This window comes from Malaya genurostris, chromosome 1 (genome assembly GCF_030247185.1).
Source record: "Malaya genurostris strain Urasoe2022 chromosome 1, Malgen_1.1, whole genome shotgun sequence".
NCBI classification, from domain to species: Eukaryota; Metazoa; Arthropoda; class Insecta; order Diptera; family Culicidae; genus Malaya; species Malaya genurostris.
The window spans coordinates 137568091-137591207 of NC_080570.1; the positions used below are offsets into that span (position 1 = coordinate 137568091).

Sequence of the window (23117 nt, forward strand, 5' to 3'; positions counted from 1 at the left end):
GAAAATAGGTACATTCGTTTCAAGTTTTTGCGTCGCTAAACATTATTGCATCATTTTCAAACTACGTTTTCTACGGTACTGTTTCTTAGAGCCGAAGCAATGATATTGTATCCGATTCTCTCAAAATTTGTTGAATGAAAATTGAGTTATTGTCAACATAGCATGGCGACTCTACGCATTTTTCAATTACAGCTTTAAAGCTACAGAACAAGTTAATTGAATTTAATGACCTACTGAAAGGGGGAAGTGTAGCAGACTTGTTTTCGTTCGTTTTTTCGATTGCACAGGTCTACACAATCGAACTTTCAGGTTTATGTTTGACAACTTCGACAAATTCAAACAATTTATTAAATACAACACTCGTTTTTCTCTAAAAAAATTGTAACCAGACTGGTCATCGATTGCTCAATCAAAATAAATAGGACAAAATATTTATTAAAATAATCAGAACAGCTTCAATACATATAGGATCCCAAGACTTCCTACACGTCCAATTGCATTAGATTTATATTTTTGCTCAGCTTCTATTTCACTAGATTGAACCTGAATAATATTTCCAATTCTATTGCTACCACAGTTAATTTTTCATAGGATTTGACATAAAATATTGACTGGATTAAATACCAAATTAGTATCTCAAGTGTCTTAAACTCAATGGAAGATCTCCTCCCACTTAAAGAATATGACTTCCTCGTTTGTTCGATTCTGGAAGCCGCAGAACAAGCCCAAACCAAACGATTTCTTGGTCCAACGACCAACAGAAGGCCTCCCAACCCCTTGGGACAAAGAGTGCTCAGAGTGCTCGCAAAACAAAATACTTACAAGATGTTTCTAAAACGGGGTGAATTTTGAAATATTCGTGGTTTCAGAAACCAAGCATACTTCGGGCCAAGAAATGTATTTATTGGAGACATTTCATCGATGGTTTGTCAAGAGTAACCTCAATGAGCACTCTTTGGAACACGGTCCAACAAATGAGGTATCGTAACGTGGGAAATGAGAGTGAGGAATACTCGAACCGATGGATATTAAACTTTGCTAGGAAAGTTTGTCTAGATTTTGTTCCTACGCAGAGCATTATTCGCGAATCTCCTTCAAATAATGGTTCCATTGATAGCCCCTTTTCAATGAAGGAATTTTCTACAGCACTCTTGTCTTGTAACAATAACGCTCCTGGGTTGGACAAAATTAACTTCAACTTGGTGAAGAATCTGCCTGACCTCGCAAAAAAAAAAACGCTTGTTGGAATTGTTCTTGGGCAAAATATTTTTCCACCTGACAGGACGCAAATGAATGTTATAGCCATTCAAAAACCGGGCAAACCACCTTCCAATCACAACTCATATAGACCCATTGCCATGTTGTCGCATCAGAAAATTGTTCGAAAAATTATTCTTCGATGTCTCGACACTTGGGTCGAGACGAACGATTGCCTTGCACTACTTTCATCTGACACCCAGATTGCCTTCGCTCAAAAACAATCAATGGTATCTGTATGTTCAAACATTAAAACAAAGCAAAGCCTTGGTATTACATTCCTGTGGTGAAATTTCACCTTCGGTTTCAACAGACTTCGCAGCCGATTCAGTGTGTACAGAACCATTGCATGGCTGGTTCTACGATTCTACTGACACTACGAATCCTTCCAGGTCGGAGCTCGAGCATACGACGACTGGTTTGTAAGACCAGTTCCCTATGCATTGAACCGCCAGCCCGGGACAAATGTTCAGACATTAAAGCAGTATTTGATTCAGTTTTCATTGATGTTCTTTCAGGCATGCTCCACCAACAATTGCTCCAACTTTTCTTGTTTACTTTGATTAATATTGAATTTAAGGTGCAGGGTTAATGAATACCGTATACAAGGGTGTGTATTTTCATATAAATTTAAGCGAATTTAAGGTGTGACTACTATTTTTTTTCTAATGGTGTTTTGATCATAACCCAAACTTTGTTGAAATTGATTCCAATTATTTCCACATTTTCGAGATATTAATACTTGAATACAGTGGTGTTCGTGATGAAGTTTACGGATTGTGCACTGCTTATGAGGTATGGAATAAGCTGTAACAGTTCGTTGTAAATGGAAAATAACGATCGAGAAATAGATATACTCTTGTGTTATTCAAAACAATGAAATAATGATATACTGTTGGATGGGAATTTTTTTTATTACATTTATTTTGTATCATTCGATACAATAGAAGAATTCGGTGCTGTGCAATATTTGATCAAAATATGTTTTTTGACAATTAAAATATAATTGTATCAGGTGTACAACTTTGCTTCCGCCGTTTTTTTCCGAAATTTAGAGCTTTGTTGCGAAAAAGTGCTTACAGATGTATTATTCGAGGTATTGGCCGTCGCTAGCGAAAACTTTCTCTCATCTTTCCGGCAATTTTCGGATCCCGGCTCGAAAAAAGGAGTCCTCTTTTGACCGCATCTATGAAGCAATCCATTTTTCCAACTCTTCGAAGGATTGAAAATGTTGACCTGCCAGGCCGTGTGCCATCGAACGGAAGAGGTGGAAGTCAGAAGGGGCGACATCTGGGGAATACGGCGGGTGGGGCAAGACTTCCCATTTCAGCGTTTTAAGGTACTTTTTGACCACTTTTGCGACGTGAGGCCGAGCATTGTCGAACGACTTTGTCATGTCGCTCTTGATATTGTGGCCGCTTTTCTTTTAGCGCGCGACTAACTAAGGCGCATCAGTTTCGTTCGGTAGCGATTTCACTCGGTTTTAAGAGCTCGTAGAGAATCAGTAGTTCATCTTTGAAGGTTTTTTCTCTTCCACCACCATGTTTGTCTTCGACATCGAAATCACCATTTTTAAATCGTTGAACCTTTTTTTTTCCAATACTGAGTTTAACGAATGCAAGAGAAAAAAATTCAGAACCCTGAGGTTTCTCAATAGCTCTTTCCACCTATTTGTTCATCGTTTACAAAGGCGTCGTCGACTGTGAATGGTTGTGAATGTTACTTGCGATACGAGAAAAATTAAAAATTTAGTTATTTTGAAAAAAAAAAACTTTGGATGAAACTAGTTCAGAGTGTAATGTAGTGTAAAGAGTGTAATGCAAAATTTCATCAAAACCTGTCAAGTAATTATCGGAAGTGCTTCCCAGAAAAAAGTGATTCGACAAAAAATTTTGGGTGCGGTCGTGGAAAATCCCGGCCAGTCCCAAAGGTCAAACGGTAAGGAAGGTACCTTACCGAACCGGCAGGCAGCCGAAACGTATCGTAATGGACGCGGGATGTACAGTTAAGCATCATTAAAGGTTCCTGGACTAGAATCTTTCGTCGGCAAGTCGGCACCAGGATTGTACTGGCAAAGTTCCGGAAGAAAAAGCTCCACGAATTTGCTAAAAAAAAAAGTGTTTGGTGTGGCAAGCGATCTGTAGGTTCCGATCAGCAAGCTATATAAAACGATCGGCAGCATTGAATGCCATCAAATGCCAAATATATAAACAGGCGATACGAATCATTTACAAAATCATGAAACATAGATTGAAGCAGGATGATCCACTCTAACGTCGATTTTTCCATAAACTCCCTCCGTTTTTACCGTCCGTGTCGTTGAAGTTATGTCCGCAGTTGAATTCCTCATAACCAAAGAAGATGCTTACCTGGGAAAGAGAAGAAAATAATAAAGAGTTAGTTTCTCGCCAACAGGTGTCACGGTAAATTAATTTAAAGCAATGAAAAAATTCATCCTAACATCCCAACTCAAATATCCGATTTCCAACCCCGCACACAGAAAAAAGGTTATTCAATATTCCATCTCCATAACTGTCGTCAATCTCAGTCGCTTCTGTGACCGAGTACGAGCCGGAACCGGAACGTACGTTTTCAAATCCAGCTGCTGTTGGGATCAAACCCCCCCCCCCCCAAAATTCCGGCTGATGATTGGTGTCAAAATTTACGACCACACACAGTCTGCCAGCCAACCTACGTTTTTCCCCGATCCCCGGCTGATGGGCTCCAGTTTTGTTGATTTTACTGCTGAACCACAAGTATGAATAAATATTTTTATGTGAGCCTCATGTGGGTCTCTCGTGTGGATTTTGACCCACCCACAACCGACCGACCGACCGTCCGTCCGACCGGCCGACAACGTAATTTACGCGGAAATTGGCAACTCGGGAGGCTATAAAAGATGATTTGTTACTAAAATCCCACATACTATTGGCGCGCGTACGGCCGGCTGTCGATCCTGGCATCCTGGTTTGTGGGTTTTTTCTTCGGACGAAATCCCGAACGGTTGGGAAGGCTTACTCGGTGGAAAACGATTCCTTCTTTTATTTTATTGCAAACCGTACTCAATCGTTGCCATCGTCGGATGCGAGATATGCGTTTGAGAGCTTGTAGCCACGTTCGCAATACAACTGAAAGAAAAACTAAATTTGGTACATACTTATGCTTTAATTCGCTGTTCGGTAATTTTGTCAAGAGATTTTGTGACCAGTTAGCATATTATTAATAATTAAGTAATATGACATTCTGTTCTTAAAACAGTCAAAGTCGTCAGAGGATCGAAATTAGTGTCATCTTTCTAGTATAATAAAGTGCCAAATTCGAACAGCTGGGTTGCCAAAAACGAACCGTGCTAAAATTGTTGAGTTGCAAAATTTCATATCAACGGAATAATTTGCTTCCAAATATCGCTTTAATATGCAGTGCTATAAATTCCTACTACGAAAACGGGTGAAAAAAAGTCTCTTACACAAAACTATTGACATATCCATTATAAAAAGACGGATAATAACAATCTATATCTTGTTGGACAGCGTTTACCAAAAGGTATCAAAGTTTTGAAATATATTTATGACAGAAATTGTAAACCGTCAAGAAAAAGCGGACACCAGGAACCGGTATAGTCCAAGTCGGTTCGCTTAGCTAACAGAATCTTCCAATCGAAATATTGTTAGACCCAGTTTCGTTTTGCCTCGTCAATTGAAATGAAATTTACAATGCTTATCAACACGTTACTCCGGAACCGAAGGTCGTATTCAGATGAAATCCAAAATCATGCTTTGGAACCTTCCATTTCAATCTACATATGTAATAATCGGTTTGACCATTTTTAAAAAACTGAAAATACTTCCAATCTTATTTTTTTGACCACTATTCTTGGTACTTCCGGAAATGGAAACCGGGAACCGGGAAGTGAATTATCTAAGCCACCAACTAGCAAAATTATGGAATTGAAATTTCTGTAAGTTTTAAAGATATTGATGCCATGCGGCATTTATCGGAACAAATGATAATCGGATGGAGCATCCAAAATATATAGCGGATGGGGCAGGACTTCCAATTTCATCGTTTCCAAATAAGTTTGTACGACTTTTGAAACACGTTGTCCGGTACGTTCCCTGTCTTTCAAGTTCATAATTTAATTTTTGGTTCATCACTTTCATGCATCTTTTTATAGCATGAGCATGTTCACCGTATCGTCCCACTAAAAGACGATAGCGATAACACAATGACGAAATGTCATACACTGGTAAGGATGGGCTTTGTCAGTAGCTTGCAAGAGAATATTTACTTTTCTTTGTACGATTATGAAGCGTAAACCACTAATAATTGCTTTTCACTTGTTTTAGAAAAATAACTGAAAGACTTGACTTACCGAACCTTAAAAGATTGTGTCGAATAAATGCTCGAAAAAAATGCTTGAAAACTACTCAGGAAGCAACTTGGAAAAACTGCCCGAAACTACCACGAAAAATGAATTGGCTAAAAACTTATTGAAAAAAATACTCGACATACTTCTATTTGAAGAATAACTCGAAACTACTTTTTCTACAAACTGATACAAAAACTACTCGAAACCAACTTGAAAAAACTTATTGATAATTCTTCGATAATTTCCTCGAAATATTGCTTGAAAAACGGCTGTAAAGAGTTGCTCGAAGTACTCGAAACCAGCTACCCGAAAACTGCTTCAGAAAATACTCGAAACTAGTGCTTGATAAAACTACTCAAAAAAAAAACTAAGCAAAATAACTGCCTTGAAAGTTTGTTGAAAAAACTGCTCGAAAAATTACTCGAATTAAGCTTCCTGATAATTTCTAGATAAATTGCAAGAAAATTTTCTTGAAAACTAATCGAAGAACTACTCCGAAAATAGCGTGAAAATCCTGATTTTTTTACAAACTGCTGAAGTACTCGAAACAAACTGCCCTAAAAATTCTTCAGAAAATGTTCGACACTAGTGCTTGATAAAACTACTCAGAGAACTAAGCTAAATAACGGTTTGAAAGATTGCTGAGAAAACTGCTCGAAACATTACTCGAATTAAGCTTCCAGATAATTTATAGATAAATTGCAAACAAACTGATACAAAAACTACTCGAAAAACAACTTGAAAAAACTTATCGATAATTCTTCGATAATTTCCTCGAAATATTGCTTGAAAAACTGCTCGAAAACTGCTGTAAAGAGTTGCTCGAAGTACTCGAAACCAGCTACCCGAACACTGATTCAGAAAATACTCGAAACTAGTGCTTGATAAAACTACTCAAAAAAACTAAGCAAAATAACTGCCTTGAAAGTTTGTTGAAAAAACTGCTCGAAAAATTACTCGCATTAAGCTTCCTGATAATTTATAGATAAATTGCAAGAAAATTTTCTTGACAACTAATCGAAGAACTACTCCAAAAATAGCGTGAAAACATTACCAGAAAAACTGTGAAAAAAGGGCTCGAAATAACTCGATGAAATACTCTAAACAAACTCTAAAACTGCGAAATAACTGCTCGAAAGTTAGTCGAACAAAACAGCTCGAAAAACTACTCGAATAAAATGCTGGACATTTTCTACAAACTGCTTAAAAAACTTTTCGAAAAATTGCTCGAAAAATAAATTGAAAAAAAAACTCGAAAAAATACAGTCCCGCAATTTCTTGAGAAAAACAACTGCCCGATAAAACGAAGCGAAAGAACTGAAAAATAAAAAACGGCCAAAAAACTGCTCTACAAACTACTCGAATATCTACTTGACAATTGGTCGAAAAAAATACTATAAAATAATTGAATACGTCTCGAAAAACTGATTGCAAACCCACATAAAAGTCTGTCAAAAAACTGTTCTAGAAACTTCTACCAAAATGCTTGTTAATTTGTGTAAAAAAGCTGCATGAAAATTTCTTGAGAAACAGAAGAAATGTTTGAAAACGGTTCTTCAAACTATTCGTAAAACTAATCGAAAAATCGTTCGGAAAAAAACTGCTCGAAAACTCTGTTCGAAAAATTGCTTGAAAACTGTAGCAAAAGTTGCTACTTTTCGAAGAATGCATGAAAAACGGTCCGGAAAACTGTTGAAAAAAGTTGTTCGAATCATCTGATAGATGTACTCGAAACAAACTGCCCGAAAATTACTCGAAAAAGTTGCTCGAAAGTAACTCCAAAATCTTCTTGAGAAACTACTCGAAAAAAACAATCTTAATAATTTTCGAAAAACTGTTAGACAATTGCTTGAAAAACGGCTCGAAAATATATTTAAAATAATCTGCTCAGAAACTTCTTAACAAAAAGCTCGAAACAACTGTTTCAAAAGCTGCTCGAAAAGTGGTCAAAAACTGCTTGAAAAAAAAACTTGAAAAGTTCTTCAGAAACTACGAAAAAAGCTTGAATGCCTATTCGTAAACACTGATAGAAAAATTACAAGAAAATACAACTTGAAAAACAGCTCGGAAAATTGTTTGAATATACTGCTCGAAATAACTTGAAAAAAGTATTCGGAAGCCTCCCAAAAACTGCTTGAAACAACTCTGAAAACTACTCGAAAAAAATACTACAAAAACTATTCGAATCAAACGATTGACAATTTCTAGAAAAATTACTTGAAATGCGGCTTGAAACTACTAGAGAAAAATGCTTGACAACGTCTTCAGAAGCTACTAAAAAAGGTTTGAGCTTCTACTCGGAAACACTGCTAGGAAAGTTACGGGGAAATTCTACTTAGAAAACGGCTCGAAGAATTGTTCAAAAATACTACTCGAAATAAAATGAAAAGGTATTCGGAACAAGCTTCACACAGACATTAAGAGAAAATGCTTGAAACAAATCCGAAAACTACTCGAAAAAATACTCTATAAACTATTCGAAACAAATGCTTGATAATTTCTAAAAAAATACTTGAAATGTGACTTGAAACTACTAGAAAAAAGTGCTTGACAGCTTCTCCAGAAGCTAATAAAAATGCTTGATTTCCTACTCGAGACAACTGCTAGGAAAATCACGGAAACATATTACTTAAAAAAAGGACTCGAAGAATTGTTCAAAAATACTACTTGAAATAACTATTCGTAGTATTCGGAACAAGCTTCCACAAATATTACGAGAAACGGCTTGAAACAACTACTCGATAAAACTACTCAAAAAAACGCTCAAAAAACTATTCGAATCAACTGCTTGATAATTTCTAAAAAAAATTACTTGGCTAGCTGAACCTGCTGGAAATTCGGAATTTCTTGAGAATAGACTCAAAACAACCATACGAATACTCGAAAAAAAAAACTGCTCGAAATTTATTCAAAAAACGCTTGAAAACTACTTGAAAATTTCTCGAGAAATCGATAGGAATCCGTTCGGAAAATATCCATTAGATTGCGGTTTTTCACATTCACTGCGCAAAACTTTCGCGGTTTCACAGAACATCTCCGATTTTTCTATAAAATTTAATTTTGTTTTTATTTTTATTTGCCTCTTTTTGGACATACGCATCCTTCATGACCGAAAAGAATAATTTGCATAGTTAGTTCACAAGTTTATTTGTCCCTATTAGTGTATTTTACAGTCTAATATTTGACGATTTGAAAGTTTTTGATGGCTTTTTTTACCTTTGAAAAAGACCACCCAAACCGGCCGAAACGTCGGGCATTTTAACAAAAACATCGTCTGTCTAATATATTAGAGAGAAGAAGCCACAAATGACTATTAATGATAAATATCAGGTGTACAACTTTGCTTCCGTTTTTTTCCAAAATTGAAAGCTTTAGTGCTTACAGATGTATTATTCAAAGCATTGTCCGTCGCTAGCGACAACTTTCTCCCATCTTTCCGGCAATTTTCGGATCCCGGCTCGAAAAAAGAAGTCCTCTTTCGACTCTATCCATGAAGCAATCCATTTTCCAACTCTTCGAAGGATTGAAAATTTTGATCTGCCAGACCGTGTCCCATCGAACGGAATAGGTGGAAGTCAAAAGGGGCGACATCTGGGGAATATGGCGGGTGGGGCAAGACTTCCCATTTCAGCGTTTCCAGGTACTTTTTGACCACTTTTGCGACGTGAGGCCGAGCATTGTCGTGTTGGAGGATAAATTTGTCATGTCGCTCTTGATATTGTGGCCACTTTTCTTTTAGCGCGGCGCATTAGTTGTGTTCGGTAGTGATCTCCTGTGATGGTTTTCACCCGGTTTGAAGAGCTCGTAGTAAATCACACCGAGCTGATCCCACCAAATACAAATCATAACCTTGGCGCCGTGAATATTCGGTTTTGCCTTCGACAAAGTAGCATGCCCCATGATTTTCTGCGTTTAGGATTATCGTATCGAACCTACTTTTCATCACCGATAACGATATCTCAAAAGAGGTATTCTTGATTTTTTTTATATATTGTAGCTGATAACTGAAGAAATTGGCTGCATTCTAGGTTTGCAGTCATTTAAAATTGGGATTATTGGACATTTGTTGAATGTTTCGGTCTTCCTCTAAAGAAAGAATATTGAAGTGCGATTTCTAATGTCTTATTTACTTCCAGGCATCAAACGATGTTTTAAGCACCTTAAATAGTAATTTGGTATTGGAAGTAGATTCGAAAATGCTATCGTAAACCGTTTTTTTTCTTGTTTTCGAGTAGATAAATAGGAAGAATAGAAGGAATAGGAGAGCTTATTTGCCTTGCGGTCTCTTGATTTCTAATGAAATATTGAATAGCGGCTTTTGAAATGCTCATCAAAAATTGACAGCATGCGAAATCAACCACCCTTTCAATTATTTGAGTATGAGAAAATCAATACAAATGTTACAAATGTTAGTTGAATCAACAGCTTTTTTGGTGGAAATAACCAAGACAAGAAGCAACAATTCCTGTACTGAAATTTTGTGATTTTGGGTTCTTCGTGTAGGATAAACGAAGGCGAAAGAAGTGTTCTGGCTGTGGGTAGGAAAAGAAACAAACTGACCGAGCGGAGTGCTCCTGCAGTTCGTTCCTTGCTTAGTTGTGAGAATTTGCCGTGCATAATTGTAGTCAGGTTCTTTCTAACTTTGAGATTCATGATCAACTATGTCAAAAAACGTGCTTTGGTGTATGGAAATTCCTTTCTCAAAATTTCAAAATCTTCTCAACAACAAAACCGCAACAACAACAATCGAACGAAAAAGGGCGGTCGTAAATTATAGCCCGGAACTGCCGGCAAACACTGAGAGAGTAGAAGTATAAACCACAACAAGAGTTGGTTCGCTACAGCAGTGATAAAGAACTTTTACTGCTCAATTTATGCGAGTTGGTAAAGTTTGAGTCCGCACCGTCGAAAAGGCGCACACTGCTTGACTCACGCGAAAGAAAGTCGAAACACTGTTTACTGTTAACCGAAGGAGTGAAATGATGACGCAAAGTGGACGGAGTGGTTGAAGAAATTTTCCAATTCTAAAGAAACAAACTACAACATCAACATGTCGGCATCACCTGCCTACCCAAATTACTACTTGTAGCTGTTCGTCGGTTCGGTACAAAACGCGAACCTATTGTTACACCAAAGACCTAATCGAAGAGAACTCCCACTCTCCGAAGGACAAACGTCTTCTACGAGAACCCCAACTCATGGAGGGTGGGATTGTGAACCAAACTTCCGAGAGACCCACTGCTCCGAATAGTGCTCGGTTCGGGTAATATTCTACCGACCACCTACCACCACCCACTTTTACGCGAAGTCATCATCACCCATATGTGAGTCGTCTACGAGAAAACCGTATGTCAGCCAGCCAACCAACCAACCAACCAACCGGCGAACCGAAGACCGGTCGGTCAGGAATGAAATTGAAATTTATGGTGAAAGTTAGGTTAAAGTTACAATTCAATTACAGAGCGTAATGATGGTTTGGGTGTCGGCGGGTGGCGGGGTGAAAAGACCCACCAACCAGCACAGTTCCCGAAATGAACCATTCCGCACGATCTGACATACGGGTTCGGTTCTAACGCGCCCCGGATACTATTTGTCATCGGTGACTTTGCGGGTGCCTTGTTTCTGGTGATTGTTTACAGAAAGTCTCATGGCCGCACGCCTGCTGAAATATGAGTGTGGCGAGGGATTTAATTATATAATCTTGGATGCTTGGGAGCTAGTGTTGAGTTATTTGTCCAGGAACCTGAGCCACCAAATAATGTCGGGGTTCGAAGGATTCGGAAGGCTTTGTCACTTGTAAATAATAAATTAAATTATATTAATAGTAATATGCAATGAAGTAGTATTAAGATGCACTCAGCTTATCATAACAGATCGGCTGAAAAGTTCGTATCGTTTCTATGAGAGGGCGCCACTAGAATTAAATCCATACAATTTTCAGTTAGTACCGACCTTCAAAAGATACGTGTATAAATTTGACAGCTGTCTGATTATTAGTTTGTGAGATATTGCATTTTGAGTGAAGCTACTTTTGTTATTGTGAAAAAAAAATGGAAAAAAAGGAATTTCGTGTGTTGATGATACACTACTTTTTGATGAAAAAAAGTGCCGCCGATACCAAAAAATGGCTTGATGTTATCCAGACTCTGCACCGGGCGAAGCAACAATTCGTAAGTGGTTTGCAAAATTTCGTACTGGTCATATGAGCACCGAAGACGATGAACGCAGTGGACGTCCAAAAGAGGCTGTTACCGATGAAAACGTGAAAAAAATCCACAAAATGATTTTCAATGACCGTAAAGTGAAGTTGATCGAGATAGCTCACACCCTAAAGATATCAAAGGAACGTGTTGGACATATTATTCACGAATATTTGGATATGAGAAAGCTTTGTGCAAAATGGGTGCCGCGTGAGATCACAATCGATCAAAAACAACAACGAATTGATGATTCTGAGCAGTGTTTGGAGCTGTTATATCGAAATAAAACCGATTTTTTTCGTCGATATATAACAATGGACGAAACATGGCTCCATCAGACCTCAAGAGAATGCTCGCTGGTAAAAAATTTAGAAGCAATGAAGAGGTAATCGCTGAAACTGAAGGCCTATTTTGAGGCAAAGGACAAATCGTACTACAAAAATGGTATCGAAAAGTTGGAAGATCGCTATAATCGCTGTATTGCCTCGGATGGCAATTATGTTGAATAATAAAAACGAATTTTGGCAAAAAAAATGTGTGTTTCTATTTAACGATACGAACTTTTCAGCCGAACTGTTATAGTATCAAAGATAAACTCAAGGTAAGTTTATCTGCGATTTTACATGTATCGTTTGAATAGGAACCCTCGTAGAATTTGGTTAACCACCAGTTTCTGTTCAATTATTATTTGCTTCAAAACAATAAGCGTCTGATCGCTACACGCGTTGTAACTATGACAATGTTCACTCATGTGTTAATAACATCAAGTTACAATATGAACAAAATTTCGGAATTTTGTTGCGTATCAATTCCGTATATTCCTAATATGTCAAAGCGAAAATCAATGTAAGTAACTAAATACAGGGTGGCAAGTGAATTGCCGATTTCAATTTCCCGGTTTTTTCCCGGGTTTCCCGTTTTTTTTTAGATAAAAATTCCCGGTTTTTGGAATAGGCTCAAATCGCTCCTGTTTAGTTTTTTTTTAAATATTTTTTAATTCAAACTTTAAACAGATATCCCATATCCAAAAAGGATCATTGCAATAGGCCCGCTAACACATGGATCAATAAGTCCCGAGACTAACAATGGAAATAACATTTTGTTTTGCAAAATTTTTTTTTATTCATCAACATAATCACCTTTTAGGGTGATACAATGGTTCCAACGTTTTTCCAATTGTTCAATACCATGTTTATAAACAAAATTTATCTTTCGCTTCAAAAAAAGCTTCAGTTTCAGAGATGACCTCCTCATTTGAGCCAAATCATTTTCCCTGGAGCATTTTTTTAAGATCAGCAAAGAGCCAGTAGTCACTTGGGGCTAAATCTGGCGAGTATGGGGCGTGGGGAAGCAGATCAAAGCCCAATTCGTTCAATTTCGCCATTGTTTTCATCGACTTGTGGCAGGGTGTTGTTGTTCCATCGTAAGCAATCGCGGCACCCACTTGGAAAAAAAACCTTTTTCATGCTCAATTTTTCATGAAGGATAGTAAATACACTTCCATATGATATCTGTGTCATCTCAGCAATCTCACGGAGCTTCACTTTACGATCTTTCATTATAATTTTTGTCACTTGACTCACATTTTCCGGTGTAACGGCTTCCACAGGTCTACCCGAGCGTTCCGCGTCATTTGTGTCGGTACGACCACGTTTAAACTCGGCGAACGAACCACCGACAAATCGTTGCTTTTGATGGACAAGAGTTCGGATAACATTTTTCAATCCATTGTTTCGCTTTCACGGTGTTTTTACCCATTAAAAAACAATTTTTTATCTAAACACGGAACTCGGTTTTTTCCATTTTTTAAACAAACTACAAAACGACTTTACTCCAACCTCGATAACTCAGCTGTTTCTGGTCGGATCGACTTCAAATTTTGACCCGTTTCAAGCAAAGGTTAGTACTATAGAATGACGTGGTTACTGGTTTACTACGAGCGCCATCTCTGCTTTAGTCTCAGGACTTATTGATCCATGTGTTAATTGAGGTTTCTCATACTTTCCAGGCATTTCGATGCATAAATAGAAAATATTCATTATAACATGTGCATATAAGAAAAGTATAAAGGCTTTTTCAAGTCATTCAGGGGTTTTGGTTACACGTAACCGATTTCGTCCGAGTGCACATGACTGTTTTTATTATTTTTTTGGTATACATATGACTGAAAATAAATCAATAAGGAACAACAATCCCAAAAACGGACGCTTGCCACTCAGAAAAAACAACAACAATCTATGCTTGCAACTTCAAATCATTTTGTACATTTTTTTTCTTCGCTCCTTCCGGAAGTGAAAGTGGAAATCTCAGTTCCATCGTATCAAAGAACGCTCGCTAGCAACTCTTCACACGATTCAATCAGTGCCATCAAAGAGAGACGGATATCATCTCAGCAACAAAACACCGTCATGGTTCATATAACATAGAATGGACACCAGTGCGAAAGCGAATTTCTCTCGATGACCTATCTGAGAATCAAAGGTTAGCTCGCTGCTGTGGGGATTCTCTCTGAAGCAACAAACGGTCGCTTATTCTCGTTTTGCGATCCGATTCTATACGGGCGGTGGATAATTGCGATAGAATAGTTTTACTATTGTCGCTTATTCTAACTATGTGCATATAACCTTTGTATAAGTTGTATCTATGAAAATAGCTGCGAATGCTTCAGACCAGGGTTTTGAAATATTGTATATTGTGACCTAGTATGAGAATCAAGTCGAATTATCTGCGATAATTATCAACTTGCGATTCTCTCTTGGTAAATTCCTCACCGCGCCGATCGTTGCCGGACTGTACATATTTTGTTAAGGGCTGCGAAATACTCAGAGTATGAAGTGGAGTGAATTATCTCACGGTTCATGCATTGAGAGACATCGAGTTCTTGTGGCATTTTCTACCAGATTGAAAACGTTGTATACAATGTACAGCAATATCGAGCCACTTTCTGCCAAATTATCGACAATAACAAACACTGATGATGGCACAGCGAATCTAACATCATATCGTCATTGCCGGGGCTTCGCCCATGGTACAATAAATTGTTATATGGACATAGACTGTTTAAAGTATGTCGCTTGCAAGCACATCTGTTCAATGAACGATACACTCAGATGAATTATCATGCTGTGATTGTGATGGAACCCATAAAACCAATTATTAACAAAGTTCTGTCAGACCAAAAATTTTAAATTTTCATGTAATAGAATTGAAATTAAAATCATTAGATGTATTAGATGTGTGTATTAGAAGATTTCGCAAAACCGTTTGGCTGTCACGACATACTCTTTTAAAACACCAATTTTTTCTAATGTATCTGTTAGTCAATAAACAATGTTTACGATTTCAATGCGTTGATGGGCAAATAAATCAGATGATAGCAGTTAAAATGTACAATATATCGATCTGTTTTTTCCTAATAGGATTCTAAATGCTCGAAGAATAACCATAAAGAACGAGTTCTTCATGATAAACTCTCCGCTGGTTTTAAACCAGTTTTATTTCCAATAGCTTAACTAATTTATCTATATGAGAAAATTTTCTACAATTGATCTGATTCTAGCAGATCAATCAATAACATTCAGTGTCTCAAATTAAGCAGTGATTAGCTCAATTAGTTATACATTCTACCAGCTTAGAACTAATCGACTAAAATACTATCGAATGTAAACCCTGAAATTGTTTTGGGAAAAATAGATATGGCCGTATATAATTTAAATCATTGCCTTATTGAAGTTCCAAAAGCTCAAACTAAATTCAATTCACCTTTATCTACATCAATATCAACGTTCTTGTGATCCTACTATGGAATAGTTGAGGACCTTTAAAAGAAAATTAAACATAGATTCACTGAACAAATCAATCCATTTTCTAAATCTTTCTAAGATTCTATACTAGTCCTCAGAAACCAGTTTCAACTCTCAAAAAGGAACTCAAATACTTCCTGTAAACGGTGAATAAGATCAAAGTCGACAACTCTTCCAATCTTGCGAGTCCTTTTGACATCTCACAGAAATATAAGCATAACACAAGTATTGCCTAAAGATGACATTACTGAGACAAATTATGATGAAACTTAAAAACATGAAGGCTCCTAAAAATGTTCAATAATTTTATCAAAAATTTCCCCTGAGATTTTGCCATAAATTTTACAAGTGTGTTGAATACTTATTCAAAAATTTTATAAAAATCCAACAGAAGCATCCAAATTATCCTTATTTTTCAAAATGAGCTTTCATTATGCTGTTATGATAACAACTAAGAAAAATTCTGATGCTTCCTGTTTGATTTAAAACTGCCTGCAAGCCTCGAAAAATCGTTGGACGAGACATGGGGTGTTGGCCCAATTTCCAATGGACAATAAGTTATTTCAACACTTGTACTGAAAATTTTGCTCAAACGCAAACTTGGGCATTGTCTCCTACTTTTCAATTGTTGAAAAAAATCAATATGCTAACAACTGTTACTCATAGGTGAGCTAGTAATATTTTTCCCGGTTTTTCACTAAAATTCCCGACTTTTTCCCGGTTTTTCCCGGTGAAATCAAATTCCCGACTTTTTCCCGGTTTTCCCGATTTTCCCGGTCACTTGCCACCCTGTAAATATTTTATGCGGACTGTTTCACAAGTTTTCTTCCTCGTATTGTTGCCAAATTATTTACCGACACTTTCCGAAGATTATCGACGATTTTGAAGAAGGATTAATAAAATTACACTATTACTGAGTGTAAACTCCAACACAACATTTTTCGTTAAAATAAATAAAATCTTCTCTTGGATCGATAAACTGTTTATAAAATTAATAAGTTTGTACGTTTCTCGAAAATTATTATCATAAAATAAAACAGTTTCATTTTTTCAGGTTTAAATCTTTAGGTTGTTTGTACCTAAAATTGAACTTTCAAGTAACTTTGAATTCATCATAATTGACTGATCGAAATTGAATAGAATCAATTATCAAGATTGAATCTAATTGTCAATTTTTTCATTCGCTAACAATCTAAGCGTCTAGAGCAAGTTTGTAATTAGTCAATTGAATAAGTTTTTAGTTTAGTGTATCATCATCATTATCATCTTTATTTTTGTATTAATTATGAAGACCCTGGAAACGTTCCATTTTTAATGTTGTTGTGCTCGGTCGTGTCTTGAATACAACCCTCTAAATTTTTTTTATCAGGTTTCACTATTTTAAGGAGGGATAAATTATTGCCATAACACTAAACAAGAATTATAAATTTATATTCGAAACAGTTTTGGTGAGAATAAATTTTGACAGTGAAAAACCACAAAAAAAAACAGTAAAGGGCGAGCTTTTTATTGAAAAGATATGATTTAAACTATTTAATTAATGTCTAGGGTCCTAACGGGTTTAGCTTATAAGCGTAGAGCTAAAAGGAACCCGGGTGCGGAGTTTGGTCTATCCCGATTGTTAATAAGTAAAAATATAATAAGACATTGTTAAGAAGGAACAAACTTTATCCACAATATTGACACTGTAAAACAAATTCTGAGAACAAAGTATGATTAGTGTCCGTCAGATGAACATTTCTATAGTCCCACGACAAAAAGGACCTAGCTCAGGGTTGCCACATTTGAATCTATATTTATCAAGAGAAAAATCTGTATCGGGGGATGAATAGGGTAACAGAGGTATTTTGGCCACTTCATATATTTTGGCCCACCTAACAAACTTTATCGATTTTATCGGATTTAAATGATGTGAAGTAACTCATGTTACATAAATTTTAAGCTAAACACATTTAATTACCTATTGCGGAAGGGTTTTTCAAAGATATTACAATATTTGGTGGATATTTAGGATGGTCCTAATGGCGATGACAGGAGCATTCACGACAACTCCTACCGCTGCTCTAGAGGCGCTACTGTGCATTAAACCACTACATGTGTTCCTAAAACAAGAAGCATTATCTTGTGCATACCGTCTTAAGGTTACAGGGCTTTGGAACAGTAACCCATTAGGTTATGCTACCAGCCACACTCGCTTGTGGTCTCAAATGGTTACGTAGGATGAGTATCGCTCCTAGTGACCTAACTCCCACATGCATTTTCCCTTTCAAAACATTCAATGTGAGCTATCCTCTTCGTGAGGAATGGTTGTCTGGTTGTCTGGAACGACAACTTGATGAACACATAGTTTGTTATACGGACGGTTCTCTGTTGAATGGTCGTGCTGGTGCTGGTGTCTACTGTCGTGAAATCAGGTTGAAGCAGTCTCATTCACTTGGTAGATACTGTACTGTGTTCGAAGCAGAAATCTACGCGATTCTGTGTGGAATACAATCGGCACTTCAGCAGAGGATCTGTGGTAAACGAATTTATTTTTATTCCGACAGTCAGGCAGCCTTAAAAGCACTCAGTTCGAATGATTCACGGTCGAATGTGGTGATCGTATGTCGAACTCAAATTGAAGACCTTAGCATCTCAAATGCTGTTTACTTCTTATGGGTACCCGGCCATTCTGGTATTACTGGAAATGAATGGGCTGATGAGTTGGCTACAGCTGGTGCAACGAATGATTTCGTTGGTCCTGAACCAGCTTTATCACTTTCAACTAGTTGGATAAAGCACAAGATTCGTTCTTAGGCTGCATCCAAACATGCCAGCTACTGGCGCAGCTTGCAAACTTGCGCTCAGACAAAAGCATTTCTACCAGATTTAAATCTGAAAATGTCAAAGTGTCTACTGCATTTCTCCAAGCATAATTGCAGTATTCTGGTCAGAGCTCTGACTGGACATTGCAAACTCAATTATCACATGGCTACTATTCAACGTGCTGAGTATTATTCGTGTGATTTGTGTGAATGCGATTATGGTACTTCATATCATCTGATATGTAACTGTCCCGCATTGACGCAGCTACGTATCCGGGTTTTTGGTTCTCCATACATGGTTGAGTCTGTGTATGCGGAGCTAAAATTGAAGGATATTCTCTCGTTTCTCACCCAATGTGGTAAGGAGCTATAGTCGGAAGGGTTCATCGTTCTTCCTGGAGTGAATGAATCCCTTCTGTATTCACCTTAAATAGGGTTTAGCAGATTGTTTGGCATCCTTTAGGGGGTACCGAATTTACTTCTGCTCGTACATACTGCGAATCGTTCTGCATTCTTCCGGGATTGCAGAATGATGTCACTTTTGTAAGATCTCTAAATCCTCTCGGGGGTTGGAGGTTTTATCAACAGCAGACTGTTCGGGACCTCGTAGAGGTTCAGAATTTACTTCTGCTTCCACTAAATGTGATCCTCAGCAGACTGTTCAGCATCCCTTAGGGGTGCAGAATTTACTTCTGCTTTTATGTGTTTTTGTGTCGTCAATTTTTCCCATCCTCCTAGTCCAACCCTTACCATTTCCTTTCAATCCTTCCCTCTTATATATCGGGAAAATGATGCTAAAACAAATTGATGGCAAGGCACAAATCTCCAAATATCAAGGGGAACGTGCCATTTGGGCCAATTTGTTCTGATTCCTGAAAATAAATGGTATAAAAAAGTTATCCTATAGTACGAATGTAGTTGTGATGATAAACAGCCTTTCGTTATAAAATAATCATTATGAGGTGTAAAATTTTGAGCGATTGCGTGGAAATAATGATGTCATAAAATGTTTAATAAAGAGAGAGGAAGTGTTTATAGCCATGGAAGCCAAAGGTATTGTAGATCGAATGTGACGAGAAAGTACGGAAGTACGTTACAAACACAAATACATAATAATTCAAGTACGTTACAATCACATATACAAACTCGGAGGTTCCTAAAAAGGTATTTATAGAGAGAAAGGTGTTCTAAATGTTTCTAACAAAAGGTTTCAAATATAAAACTGACCCAATTTGACGACAATACCGTGAAAATAATGATTAACTGTGAGATCTGAGATGGGAACTAGGGCGGTTCATTCGCAATCTGAACATGAACGAAACATTTCCGAGCAACGCCGGGTAATTCAGCTAGTAGTTAATAAAAAACAAAAGCGAATAATTATCAGATGATTTATTTTCATAATCTATTTTGTTAAGGAAACGAATATGTTTGACGATGATTTCGATTTAGTGTATTCTTTGTTTTCGGTGCAGAAGACTCTTTTTTTTCAAATCAACAAAATTTAGCAAAATTGTTTTGGTTAAGATTTCAAATTCTGTATTAATTTTTTGATATTAAAAATACGCGAGAGGGTTATTTCATCGAAAGCTATTTCACCAAAAAACGTTTCACCGAAAGTTGTTTCGTCGAACTTTTCACTTTTCTGAGGACCATGAATTTTTATAGGAGAGTAGTCTTTCTGGGATTAAACACGGAAAAATGATTTTATCCAGTATTTTAATTAAATAAGATATTTCAGAACTACAATTGTAGAACATTAAAATGGGGGTTTAATGCTGTAATCTTTTATTCGTCTTTATTTTAAACCAATTCCAATTACGAAATTAACACAATTGAAGGATTCGGCGAAAAGGGTCTTCGTCGAAATGGGTTTCGAAATACCTCGGAAAGTGTTCGTGTGCTCCAAACCGGAACTCACTCCAAATTATCAGAAACGGCCAAACTGATTTTCGCAAACTCGGATATGAATGAAAAGTATTATGTTGTCATAAGTTGGCGTAGAATTTCATAAGTTGGTGTAGAATTTCATCCACATCTGGCTTCCGGTTCCGGAAATACAGGGTATTGTGTATGAAATTGCAACCTGTCATACTAGAGCGATAATCAGAATAACGTAAAAATTCTTCTAAATTTAATGCTAAACTGTTTCAATTTATAGGCTCCCAGTTCCAAAATTGAACTTTCTTTATTTTCTCAGAAACAACTGAGTCGATTTTCACATACTTACGTCAACATCTATGCAAGTACGCTGCTTTTGACCATTGTTCGGAACTCACTTCCGATTCCGGGGAAATACAGGGTGAAGTGTGTTTAAAATTTTGAACCCCTTCAGATCGAAAAGGCAAAAAAACGAAGAATTTCTACTAACTTGAATGTCGAAGAATGAATGACAGGAACGGATATAATATTTGGTCATCACTCTAATCAGAATCAATAAAACCAAATTGTGATTGTAACTACTGCAACTGGGTACCATCATTCAAGAACCCAACCCTTCGATCCCGAAACGACTTCGGTGACCTAGTTCGAACCGAATTGACCAGCAGCATCTCCGACGTCTCCATCTTCTGGAACTTTTTCCCGACACGAACCATAAAGTAGTAGTCCCGGGGCAAAAATCGATGCGGCTGTATCTTTGTGTGTGTGTGTGTGTGCTTGCTGTACATGAGTTTAAAACTTAGAAGAAGGCATTACCGACAGGACAGCGAGCAGGTGAACTAATAAATAATTCAACTTCGTTGTTGGTTTGCTCGTGTGATAGCCTTCCCGGTGTCGTCGACGTCGTCGTCGTCGTCGTCCTCGGCTAGCTTCCTTCTTACAGGGACCACAAATCTAGGCGAAAGCTGACGGATGATACATGCTTTAACACCGGTGCTCCAGCTCGTAGCAGCGAATGCCGTTGGTGTGACTCGATGAGAGGAGTGTCGAGGGTCGTCGCACCGTCCGACGTCAAAGTTTATTTTTCTTTGAACAATGTCGGAGGACCCGAGGAGGCACCAAAAGCATCATCAATAATTCAGTTTTGAATCAACGATTCGGTTCGGTGGTAGTAAAGGGAGGTTTTGTTGTTTTTTTTGTGTTATGAGACAAAGTGTTATGAGAGATTATGAAGATTAAGGAAGCTCGGTTTGTGGTAGAAGGAAGAACATTTAGTAAGCCTATAAACTTTTTCCCCAAAAAAACTCACTTACTGGGTTATCCTTTTCATTCATGCCTACGGCAAATTAACCTGTAATTTGGTTCATTGCCTTCTTTTGGTCGGTTTTTTCTCCTATCCGCAACCAAGAATTAAGCTCACAAAAAATCGTACATCCCGAAAAACAAAACCAAAAATCCTTTGGTTCCGTCAAATGAATTCCCGGGCACGGTGAAAAGTTGAACGATTGCAAAGGTTCATCCACACTGCCAGGTCCAAATGGCCGGGAGGGGTGGGGAGGTCCCTTTTGTGGGTTTTATCCCATCAGATTGACTCGTGCACCGCAGCATAATCCACAAACTTCTCACCACCACCACCATCACGTGAAAGTGAGCAACCACACAAATTTGAATTTCCATTTAAAATAAACCACCACCACCTCCATCATCGGCCCCGGAAAATCTCACATCCATGCAATATATGAATATACCATACAAGAAAAAAAAGCAATCCTTTGAAATGCGATCTTTCGAGTGCGCTTATGTCCCGATTACCTTGGCACGGCGGAGGAGGGCGGGCCCCTCAAGCACTCAAGAAAATCCTAAAATGGCAACCTTCGTCGTACCTCATCATAACGCGGTCTGGGCGCTTGGGAGGGAGGGGAGGTAATGGGGGGCGGTGGTTATGGCAATGATTTTCCAACCATCGGGGAAATATAAAATGGAATGAAATATGTTGCAACATTTTTGCGGTTGTCCCTGCCTTCGCTTCCACACCCACCCGCGGCGTCGGCACGGGCTTTTCGGTGAGATCCCATTTGGCCGATTGGTCACCGCATTTCGTTCGGTGACAGGGAATTGGGTTGACCTTTTCAGCTCTCACTGCAACGACGGACGATGGAGACGACGACGACGACCACGACGCTGTTCAGCTAGCGCCTCACTCTCTCTCTCTCTCTCCCTTCTGGGGCTGCTCTTCTTCGGCTGTTGGTTTATCGAATGCGACAGTAAAATAGCAAAATGCTAGTGTTTCTTATTCGTTCGTTCGTTTTTCATGCTTCTTTTTCCTATATTTATATACATTTTCCACGATGCCCAGCGTCCCGGTGGAAAACTGTGTTGTTTGCACTTCAGGAGTGCCTTTTCGATATTGAAACACGCCTTCACTATAAATGTCCCAATTCGCTTGAGTAGGGAGCTGGGACCACCGGATCCACCGGACGAAACTTGAAGCTCGTCGAGTGCATCGTTCAGGACACAGCAAGAAGTGGCTTTTTTTCGAGACCTGTTGGAAGTCGAGCGAAGTCATTTTTATAGGGTTCTTAAATTTCAGGTTGGCGAGCAAAATTTATGAATATTTAAAATTCAGACGAACTCAGTTGTCCCAGAATTGGTTCTTCTTAAGATATAAAAATGAGCCAAATGAATAAATTTTCAGAATTTAAAAAAATTTATCACTCTTTTGAAAGAATACTAATTGTGGATATTCTAAATTTTTGAGCAGTCCTAAAAATTTATCATTTTGAAGAAAATGAAAATGTCAAAA

At 37.8% G+C, this 23117-nt stretch overlaps 1 protein-coding gene across 18 annotated transcripts in view; it reads right to left on the minus strand.

The window, feature by feature from the left end:
• LOC131425894 (neurobeachin) overlaps positions 1–23117 on the minus strand; it is a 241630-nt gene that overhangs the window by 113457 nt on the left and 105056 nt on the right. Inside the window, exon 1 of one of the 18 annotated variants that reach the window (XM_058588155.1) lies at positions 19184–19201. The exons of the other annotated variants lie outside the window; for them this stretch is intronic. Within the exon in view, the coding sequence (XP_058444138.1) occupies positions 19184–19186 (3 nt within the window). The 5' untranslated portion in view covers positions 19187–19201. Of the gene's footprint in view, positions 1–19183; positions 19202–23117 lie in introns of those variants that run through there. 18 annotated transcript variants of the gene reach the window in all.